At 39.3% G+C, this 11758-nt stretch overlaps 1 protein-coding gene across 1 annotated transcript in view; it reads right to left on the reverse strand.

The window, feature by feature from the left end:
* The window catches only part of eif2b3 (eukaryotic translation initiation factor 2B, subunit 3 gamma), a 35698-nt gene that overhangs the window by 15613 nt on the left and 8327 nt on the right, over positions 1-11758 (reverse strand). The window contains exons 4-5 of the mRNA XM_005721302.1: positions 4246-4405; positions 3993-4104 (exon numbers count right to left, since the gene is read on the reverse strand). Of these exons, the coding sequence (XP_005721359.1) occupies positions 3993-4104; positions 4246-4405 (272 nt within the window). The remainder of the gene's footprint in view (positions 1-3992; positions 4105-4245; positions 4406-11758) is intronic.

Below are 11758 nucleotides of genomic sequence, written 5' to 3' on the forward strand. Positions count from 1 at the left end.
AGGAGAAAAATATCTGTGGTGACCCCACAGGAGCCATCAAAAAGATCTTCTCGACAAGCTTTCCCCTCCCACCTCAAACACCAGGCTTACAGTATAACTGGAGTGACTCGGGAGGATTACTTAGTCTCACACACACACACACACACCAGATGGTAAAAGCTCTAAATCAAACTCGGTGCGTGTCTGTCTGTGTTGAGGTATTTTATTAAAAAGCATAAAAACACATGTTCACTCTCACACACAGTCATGCTCTACGGGTGTCCCAGGTGTAAGTCTCTGTGTGGCTATCGCATACATAAAGTAAAACTCATCAGAACACCCAGCATGTGACATCACTGTTTAGCACCTGCAGACGGGCAAGAGACAGAGCCTTGGATAATTGGGTTATGAATGACGATGTGTGTGTGTGTGTTTGTAGGTTAAGAACAGGTGCCCTGAATCATAATAAAAATATATTAGTAGCCATAAAAAGCAGCACAGTAGGTACAAGTATCACCATATCAAGACTGTTGCAGTATAAAACCAAAGCATATTAACTTTTTTTAAGGGGACCTCGTTAAAATAATTTTGAGGTCCATATGTTTTTATTCTGGGAATCTATTATAGCAGCTTTGCATGATCACCAATTCAAAACAAGTTCTTATTTTCCCTCATACTGAGCCTCGGTTTAACTACTTAGCTCGTCTTCCTCAAAGTCAACTTTCTTTGATTGCCTGTAACTGACAAACTGAACATTTGAACAACACCTTTGGGGGGTCTGCATATGCCATGTTAAGAAAATCCCTTCCCCTTGACATACCGCAGACCCAAGAGCAGAAAAAACTGTTGGAAACAGAGTTTTTAAGAGGAGTCTGAAGCATGAGCACACTAACTACTTCTACACATGCTGACTTTGAAATGTTCGTGTTTAATGAGTACGCACCATTGTAACAGTACATATATTACCCGAACATTAGTAATCAAGTTGCCTTTCCTAACAACAGCATCATGTGATTTCTGGTTGCTGCGAGTGCTGTAGAGCTCATTGTCGAAGGGAGCAGGAATTTAGTGCCTCTGCAGGCAGGGATGACTCAACTGTTGGATTAATGACTGACTACTAAAGTACCACTAAAGTCCTCAGTGGGAGAGAGGAGTCACATCTCTCGCTCTCAAACACACACAGCATAATGTCTTATTTAGTTACAACTAAAACCCCACAGCGGACGGTGAGTCAGATGCAGCAGAATGACCGTTAATACCCTCATTAGTCAGGTTTTCACAAGAGCCAACAGTGCTGAAGGGCTTTTTAAAAAAAAAAATGTAACCACTCCTCCAAAGCAAAATTTGTGATTCCCGTAATATTAAACTAGCCCCATAGATGCTTTCTCAATTGAATTCACATATCTGATCTTGTGTTGAAAGCCTACAGTGCGCATGGCTCTGCAAGTGCAGTCAGACTAATGTTGATAGCTGTCAAATCCTGTGCAAACACACTCATTATGTGGGACCATTGATACATATGTTTAGTAAATTTAGTACAAGGATCTTTGGAAGGGAAGTTATTTAATTTTTTTTAAAAGGTACTTTGTGTAATATTTGTGTTTATTGGCTTTTAGCCCCACGTGTGCCATCATTAGTAACAGATGTAAGTAACTCCGAGTCTGTTTTGCTGAAGATCACTGCAGTTGATCTGACCTAAGCTTCCTTGCCTTTCCTTTATACACTTACTGGCAACTTGTTAGGCACTACATGCTAGTACTAGGACACTCTTTTGATTTCAGAATTGCATTAGTTATTTGTGGCACAGATTCAACAAGGTCCTGGAAAAATGCCCCAGTGATTTCCATATCGTCATGATAGGATCACACAGCTGTGGTAGATTTATCAGCTGCCCATCCATCATGTGACTCTCTTGTTCACTACATCTCTTGACTTGAGTACAGTGAGCTTGCTATCATGTTCAAGAAACCAAAGTTTATTTGTGCTTTATGGCATGGATGTTATCGCTGTCAGAAGCAGCAATTAGAAAATGCATACACTCTGGTCACAAGGGGATGGACATACTAAGCAGGTAAGCAGTGGCATATTAGCACTGCTCAGTTTTAGCATCAACAAGCCATTCTCTGCAAAATCTACAGATGCTTGTGTGAGAAATCCCAGAAGGTCAGCAGTTTGTGAAATACTCAGATCAGCCAGTCTGGCACCAAAAACCATGTCCCATTCAAAAACTTCTACATTAACTTTCTTACCTGTTCTGATGCTCAGTATGGACTTCGAAAAGACGTCTTGACCATGTCTGCATCCCCAAATGCATTGTTTTGCTGCCATGCGATAGGCTAATCACATATCTGCATTAAAGATCAGCTGAACAGGCGCACCTAAAGTGTATGTCATAATTTTAAAACCTCCCAAAAACCCAAAGCTAGCTGCTAAACTTGGCGCTTTGCTTGTTTTGCTTGAAACGTTCTAGTTTTCCGAACTATCCTGTTAAATCAGCAGATTAATACACAGTCAACCATTTCTCCAGACCTACATCCACAACATTCTGACAGGTGGAGCTTAATGTATGAGAGGAAGCTCTGCTGGATTCCTTTCACACCGTTTAAGCGATTTCCAGGTCAAACAATCTCACATGTGCAGAATGTTTTGAGCTAACACACCTCAACCATGTGGAAACTATAGAGAAGGAAAGGGAAGAGAAATTACAGAGAGGCTGAGGCAGAACAAGCATGGAGACTGTAAGAACAGATGGTTGGTTGTGTGGAGGGATGCACACAACAAGAACTGGTTCAATGAAGTGAATGAAGTGGAAAATTAAACGGACGCCAGTCAATGAAGAAATTCAGGGGGTTGCACTCACCGATTCATTTTTCTTTCACTAACGTTCCACAGAAACTGAAAAGAACCAACTGCAAAAGATACTACAGGTGTGAAATGTTAATGTGTACAAATGTAACACGAATACGAACATTTAATATCCAAAAGACGCTTCATAACCTGTATGTACAGTACGTGTAAGCTGTGACTACTCTGTGGGTGATACTGCTTTTGAAAACAGTCAGGTAGCTACAGGTGGGAAACAGGAATCCATACTCTGGCATTTACTCTGCTTACTACCTCAGGCAAAAAATAATTTTGTGTGGGTGTGTGACATGCAAGCGTATAAATGATCAGAGGTGCTTTCAGTGTTGGAAGTCTTTCAGTATAAGCTGTAAATGTTTAGCTGTGGGCTCAATAGGTTTCCATAACACTGTGACAATGTGTGACTGTTTTCTCTCCATCAATGTCCGCCTCGAGGTTGTGTTATGCGTTCATATAAGCATTTCTGAGTTTATGAAATAAGACAGAATGTGTGTGTGTATATATGTTAGTGTGTGCCTCAAGAGTTTCTCTGTGCAGAGAAGCATGCGAGCAGCTGCTCTGGCCCCCCTCTTATTGGCCAGAATTTACTGTGTCTTTGGCTCCATGAAGTATTTACGAGCTCCCAAAACACCCGCTTTCACACATACATGCATTTTAGGAGTTCGAAACAAAAACCTACCTAGAACACTCTTCCTGTAACAAAAATCCCACACAGCCACCACAGAACCTTCGCCCTAAAACACACCGACTCTGATTAGAAACTTAAACATCTGCTTTGCCAGAGCTAAGAACCTACAGATGTACAGAACACGTCACCATCAGGCAAACCTCCAAAGTCTGATCCACGCATGGAGGAATAAGAACCTGCACGAGAACACGTGCCGCACATGCTCAGCAACTTATAAAGTGAACACTGATTTGCTTTGGTTAACAAACCGTGCTGTGGACAGCTGTCATTCCACTAATACAGAAGAATCAGAAGCCTTTAAGAAGACAGAGACCCCTTTGAAGTGAACAAAAACAAAGACTCAACAGTGAAATGATTGAATGAAAGTGGATAACCAATCAGAAATGAGTAGATTTTCACATATATGTATAATTTCTAATGGCTCATTTGGACATATAAATAAGCAATGTGTGGTTAGACTTACTTCCTCATAATGGATTTCCTGATTGATAGTCCGTCCTCAAGATCGGCCTCATTGGCCATGAAGAGCAGTCTCTTTCCTGACTTATCAACACCAACAAAGTCTCTCTGCTCAGCTGGGGAAAAATACACAACATATACTATTAATACAAAATAAAAATTGCCCAGTTAAACCACTGCAGGGAAAAAAAAATTATAGATTACATAAACAGCAGATGCAAAATGGTCTCATTTTCTAAGATTTATTTTCATTTTACCCGTCTTTTTCTTGCCCTTCTGGCCTGGGACGGTCTCTGTGAATTCGTGGGCTTTGCTCATTAGCATGGCCATTGTCGCGTTGTGCGCCCGGAACAGATCGACCACCTCGTGAAGCGCTACGTCTGTTATCAAGTCACAACTCAACACCAGGATGTCGGTCTTAAGAGAAAGATTTGAAAGAAAATCACAGTGATCTATTCATGCTGATGTATTTACTTGACAGCGCAACGGTAAGACACAACAGAATGTCTAACATAATGAACCTGACGTGGTTTGGTGGGACTAGGATTACTTTACTAAGCATAAAGAGGCTTTTGACAGGAGCTTGCAGGCACACACACAAAACTCTGAAACAGACACAGAAATGGCTGAAATACAGTTGGCAGGGTGAAGCATTTAGACTATTGTATACATAAACTTTATTTCCGCAAGTGCTTGTTGGCCCTTTGTTAAAGTGACTTAAACTCTGATTACAGAGAGTAGTGAGTAATGATTTCTGCTGTTATTCACCATCTCTGTTTGAGAATATACAATTTCTCTTCTGATTTTGTTGTTTGACATTATGTTTTAATACGAAAGCAATATAAGTTGCCTTGTTATGCAATAGGTTATAGCTTATAAAGGTAAAAAAAATTATACTTGAGTAGCTCAGTTAAACGGTAAATTAAAAAAAAAAAAAAAGTAAACCAAAAAGCACAGATCTAAATAAAACAGGAAGGAGCCTGAATCAAAAGGGAATAAAGGTATTGTGGTATAAGGTAGTGAAGAGTTTCTGCATCTGTCTTCATGGAAACAAAGCTGAACCAGATGTCAGACAAAAAGTTCAGCTGCTGATCTAGTAAAAAGCGCAGAGGTGGTGCGAAGAAATTACTCAGCAACTTTTGACAACAAAAGTTATCTCCAGACACTTTATGCTGTAAGCCAAGAACCCTACAACAGTGAGTTACACAAATCCCAGAGTACCTGTTTTTCTTTGCTCCCTTCCCTTCTCCATTCATTCAGGTCTGAGAGACAGAATCCATAAACAGTGAGTGTAACTATATTTTTCTGCTGTTTCTCTTTGTGCAGACCGTCAGCTTGCTTGGATCTAAGCAGACAATTCAATTCATAAACACGTGGTCTTCGTCAAATTACTTTGGTATTAATTTGTGATACTTCTAAGATTTCTGAAGTCCTTAAAACCTTGCTCTATTTTTCACCTAAAAGCCCACAGCAGATCGAAACGACAAAAAAGTCTCAACAGGTGATTAAACTACAGATGTTAAAAACAGGAACTGTAACAAAAACAAAACGGCCCAGTCTGTATTGTGATTATATACACTGAACAATATTTCTGGCATAACAAATTAATGCTTTCTATCAGGTCTTTAACATTGCTGGTAATACGTTACACTATGTCACAGTCTATACATTTTAATAAAATGTTTTGCAACAAGCCTACTGCTCTTCCAGTAAGCCATTTATGCTAGTTTTACTCTCTCTAATTACTGCAAATGAGTAGTTTTACATCAACAGATGCAGCTACTTCTGTTTAAAAGCTTTGAATTTGTATAAAAGAGAAATTACATGTGATTGGGACATTTGTTTAAATCTTTTGCAATCTCACAATTTTCTATTTTTTGTTTGAAGTGCTTGAAAACGCCTGACAAATTAGACATCTGTCCTGTTTAGTTTTCAGTGTGTGTACGCAGTTATCTCTCTGAAAAACCTGCCTTAAATAAAGGAAGATTAACTCCACCCTGTGTTTACATCCACATGTTAAGTCTTGCCCATATTTGAGTCTTTTTTTTTTTTTAAATCATGCTGCACTCACTGCATTCAGTGACACAATATCACATAACTCCCTTATCCTTCTCCATTTTACCCTGGCTGGCTGGTTTTAAGTACATTTCTGTGAACTGATCCACATAAAACACTGCTCTAACGTTACACACAGGCAGAGAAAACCAGCCAGCGTTCAACAAAATGCACTTGAGCTTAAAACAGAGCCCACATTTTTTTTTGAGAAAAGTCTTATTTTAGAAGATGACTATCTTAAACTAGTATCAGTATCCCTACTATCTAACCACATGTAAATCAATACATGTTTGGAAACACAAATAAATATGCAGCTGTGAATTCCAGTTGACGTATCACTTGCTCTTATGGCGAGAGCAAAAGCAGTACCTGTCATTTGAACTGTTCTCCACTATCTGAATGTGTGTTTGCATGTGGGTGCAGCCACATTTGTGTCTGTGTGCGGTATCTATCCGTCTGTCAAGAGATGAAGGCTGTCAGCATAGGGACTAATCCCACCATTAGCACCAGCAGCCTTAACGACAGAGACATTATTGCTCTGTTTGTGAAGGAGAACACAGAGTGAGAGAGAGGGGATAAGGAAGAAAAACACATGAGCAAAGAATCCACAGACTGTCAAACAAAAGAAAGAAAAGGAAAGATTACAGTGAAGTTGTTTTTAAAAAAGTATTTATATAGAATAAATGTAATATATTATCTGGTTTAAAAAAGGATCAAAGTATGTAGAGTATGAGATCAAGGGTCAAGTTGACCTAGATTTACATGCAACTCTAATCTTGACCCGGCGACAGGAAGCTGCCACAGCAAAATTGAAGGTGCCTGCAAGAGATCTCCTGACTCCTGAGACTCTGAGACCTTTCAGCTCTCTCCTCGCTCTATCACAGACTGATAAGCTCGCACACATGTTCAGAAACAGAGCACTCTCACACAGCCACACACATTAAATGGACAAAGGCGTGCTTGCTTCATTCACACATGCACGCACGCAGGCGTACACTCAGAGGCGACAGCCGAGTGGAGTCAGCTGGAGAGGCAAAGACACTTTGGCCTTTCAACAGCCAGGATCACTGGACAGGTCAGGACCACACACACTGGTGCACAAGCAATCACACACAGATTCGGATTTGTCCTAGTGGTAACTGACTTCAATCCAAAACTAGTGCTTGCACAATCTTGACCCGTTTCAAGGACACTTTCTTTGTTGTATGAGGTATGAATCCACCAGTAAAGGCTGACATTCACAACTCTGTTATTTACAAGTTACAAAATTCAGCAATGTCACGTACATAAAGAAAGCTATGATGTATATAATAAACAAAGAAAGCATGAAACAGAGATTCAGGCTTCATCCAATTCCCATGAGAAGACAGCAGCAGGGAGAATTTCATGGTTTGATTCAGGAGTTAAAGCTCTATCATGACTGCTTTTGTAAATATTTCACCTTTTTCAAAGAACCGATTCGCCCAGAGCAGCGTTTAGCTGCGTGTCGGAGGTAAAATAATATTATTTTACTATTTCCATATAATTGTATATTCAGTACCAGTGAATGTTTTGAGCTGCAGTGCACTTGTTGGTATACTGCAGTATGAAAACTGACAATACTTTCGCTCAGCTGCATGCATGCATGCACGCCAGTCAGACTTTTTACCACACTTCCAATAAAAACTGTCTATTTGTTCAATCTCTTTTATATTTTGATTCCTCAAAGGATTTTTGAAGCTAAGAACTTGAAATGACTCGGCTATGTGACACTGGTCATCAAGTCAGTGTAGGTTTGAAGGATACACAAGCTTTGACTAATGTGTTCATCATAAAAAAAACAAAAACAAACCACTGAATATTTTCCATCACCCTGGGATAAAAGTAATGTCGGTCACTTTTAACATGTACAAGTCTTGCCTGGTCTTCTTAAGATTATGAAGTTTCAACATTGCAGTTCAGTGAAAAAACAGAGAAAATGCACATGGAGTAAGGGTGTGGAGCAAGACTGTTGAAAGAGGGAAAGAAATAAAAAAAAGACACATCTAAGCATGTTTGCTGTGCCGCTTTCATGAAAAGCCTCAGTCCCATCTCTCACTCCTCTCTTTCTTCACCTTTTGTGTCAAGTCTTACAGGCTGACTAACAGATGTGGACCAAAGGTGAAGCCTTGAATCACAAACTCCAATGTATATATAGCTGTTTTAGTTCATACGCGCTCATTATACCAGGTGATTAAGCCTCAACGATAATAAAAATGTCAAAGAGGCTTTTGGCGTACAAAGCAAAACGTGCATGCAAAGTACTCCTTTCACTAGTTTGGCTTATTGTGAAAGAACTCAGCATTAATCAGCATATCCGTCCACTTTTGTGTAAACTCACTGTTTGCAGAGTGAACAAAATAAAAAATGCTCCCTGTAATCTCTCCTTTCAGTGTTCGAGAGAAATGGCCGACTGTGCTCACCCAGAGCACACACCGATTCCTGTAACTATTTTGTTTGATCGGTTACACCAAATCCCCTCATGGAAGGGTGTTTGCATCAAGATGTGTGAGTGTCTACACTGTGCGCAGGCTTCGGTTTGACAGATTGAGTGATCTCTGTGCGGGGATTTGGCAGGCCATGGTTACAGTTCCTCACTCATCACCTTGCAGTGTGTGAGTGTTTGTAACTCAATGCCTCTCATCCAGCTGGCTGCTCAAAGGATTAGAAACTCAACGATTCTCAATGAGAGCATGCTGAAGCTAGTTCTGCCTAAGTGTGTGAATATTTGTACATGTGGTAATTCCAAGCATCTATTAAAAGGACTAATCTAGCTAAGAAAATAACTAGAATCTGTACACCAATTCAAAGGGGAAAAAAGAAAAATGATTAAAGCCATTTGACCAAAAGAACTGAAAGACTGATCATGTTGTAAAGAATGAATGTCAGAAGGACATTTTTATCTTCGATTGTACAGACAGCCACAAAATAAAGAAAAAAAAAACCCTGAAAGCTTTATCATTACAGTGAGAGCATTTAGTGCCTTTGCTACACTGTGAGGAGTATTTTGCTGGCAACTTGAATGTAAAGCTGTTTTCAATGATCAGCTTTATCCATGATTTAACATTTCTGTCTTGAGAAGAGCCACTCTCTTTTCAGGACAATAACACCCAGAGAATCACGTGGAATCACTAGATTTTTAACCCATTTGAATATCTATGCAACATGTCAAGTGTGGCCGACCAAAAAGATTACTGTATTTTCCACATTATAAGGCGCACTTAAAATCCTTTAATTTTCTCAAAAATCGACAGTGCGCCCTATAATAATAGTTAAAAACTGTCTACATTCTTTCATCTTTAATAAAATGATCAGCGTTGCTGCTTTACCAGGTGTAACAATTAAATTTAACATGCAGGCATCCATGAAAACAGAATTTATTAAATTTAACAGAGTTAGAAGTTAGCAGGAAGTTAGCTTGCTAGTTTCCACCTAAACATGATATAGCATGTTCTGATTGAGAGATTTCTGAAAAAATTAAAACACACAGCTCTGCTTTCGATTAATGCGCCTTATAATCCGGTACGCTTGATGTATGAAAACAGACCTGTGCATCGACATTGCGCCTTATTATCCAGTGCGCTTTATGGTCCGAAAAAATACGGTAATTGTAGTGATTGAGGCTCTAAAACAACAGTCTTACATCAGATTGTGATAGAGATTTCAAGATGACTGTTTGTGACCTGACCTGGGACAAAGTTAAAGAAGCTACAACTCACATTGTAACTGAAACTATAGCCTGCTAGGGTTATCAAAATACTAGAATTTCAAAATGCAGTGTTAAAAAAAAAAAAAAGCACAGGGGGAAAAAGATTAGAACAATACAAACTTTACCAACTTAATACCACATGGCTAATATAGGAACTGTGAGGAACTGCTTATAGTTAAATGACTAACGTTAACGTGTGTGTAAGTCAGACTAACGTTTATGACTATGTAATACTTTACTCTTTGTAAAGACTTGTTCAGTCTTGGGGTGCTGGTATAACTCATTGGGTTGAACAGTCAAACCAAATGCCTAAAGGCTTCTGCAGAGTCCACCCTGTGCCATTTCCTGCATGTCCATGCTTTCTCCCTCCTTTCCTTACTACTCTAGTCTCCTGTCACGAAAAAAGGCAAAAAAAAACCCTAAATTAATCTAAATAAAGTTGTCCAGTGTTGCTAATGTCAAATATTTCAGCTGCTAGTGAGGAGAGGTGCTAGGTGAAGTGTGTCAACTAGAGGAGGCAAAGACTGCACTGGTGGTAATGATACTGATACAAATGAGTAATTTGATAGTAATTTTTAGTATCTGAGAATTGATTTTTTTGACAACCCTACTATGCCCTACATCTACTTATCATCCAGTAGGAATGTAGCATGTAATGATGCTTAGTGTTGGGAATGGAAATTCCTGGAAATATTAGGATCCTGTGGTTTTTCTTCCTTTTGAGATTAAGGGTGGGCGATATTGTTTCAGATTGTTCCTCTTTTCTATATGTTGATAATTAAGTGGTTCTGGTATTGTGAAATTAGTTGACTCTTCTAATAATCTAGCTTTTTACTACAAGCTACACTCGTATATCTTTCTAAGTATCAAGCAAACACATTCACCCACCTGCACATACACACTCTTTGGGAATTTGCCAAAAAGGAGGAGCGAGGGATCAAACCCCTGACCAGAATCACAATCTAGATCAAGAGTTGTGATTGTGCCAGAAAAAAAAAGTCATGATCTTCTGGCCAATCACCTACCAACACTTGGTTCAGATCATAATATAATTTAAAAAATATACCAACAAAAACTCGTCTTGATTAAATAAAGATGTGACTGGATGCAAAAGTTAATTTTGTATGGCAAAATGTTTGGACTGCATTTCTGTAACTGCCAAAAATGTGTCTTTTCTTGTAAATGTTTGAGTCAGACAGTACCGTAGATCAGCACTATTTACCTTGCTGATTTCATATAGCATTACTGTAAATATGTATTGGCTGAAAGCCTGAAAACAACCATAAAACCTTAAATTATTGACATACGCATGAATCACAATGAATTAATTACTCAAAAGCATTCATAGTATCACCTTCATTTAAGATTTGATGAGTCTGAATTAATTGTGATTCTTAAAACTGACATTTCTAACTAAGCCAGTGGTATACAATTCTTTGATAGTAAAACAATAAACAAGAGAAATTGCTTTTGAAACACATCAGCGGCCAACCCTAACCCCAAACTAACCCTAAACTCATATAAACATGTCTTCATGGACACAAGGGGCCAGTCAGTACAATGGCATATACACAGGGTCACCATACACCCTTACATACCCAAACACAAATGTTGCACAGATGTGCATGACTGCTGCATGAGAATAAATGGTGCACTGGGTAAACTGGCAGCACAAGGAGTTTGAGTCTTAACCATGACCTCATCTGTTTAGAGTGAATCGGATGAAGGGAGGGATGGAGGGATCAGCAGGCAGGATATAGAGGGGGGTATGGAAATTGCAGTTGGGGGTCATGGATACCAAGACAGCATATGTACACGTGTGTGCCTGTAAATGTTTGTGTGTATTTTAAAAATGTGCAATGAGGTACCTCGGCGGCCTTGGCCATTCAAAGCAGGAAAAGGCATGGATCGGTGGTCAGCCCAGCAGTGTGAACGTTAGGGCTGCCACAAACGGTTATTTTGATAGTCGACTAGTCACCGATTATTTT

The sequence above is a fragment of the Pundamilia nyererei genome, unplaced genomic scaffold, assembly GCF_000239375.1.
Source record: "Pundamilia nyererei isolate P.nyererei 1_Seehausen unplaced genomic scaffold, PunNye1.0 scaffold00004, whole genome shotgun sequence".
NCBI classification, from domain to species: Eukaryota; Metazoa; Chordata; class Actinopteri; order Cichliformes; family Cichlidae; genus Pundamilia; species Pundamilia nyererei.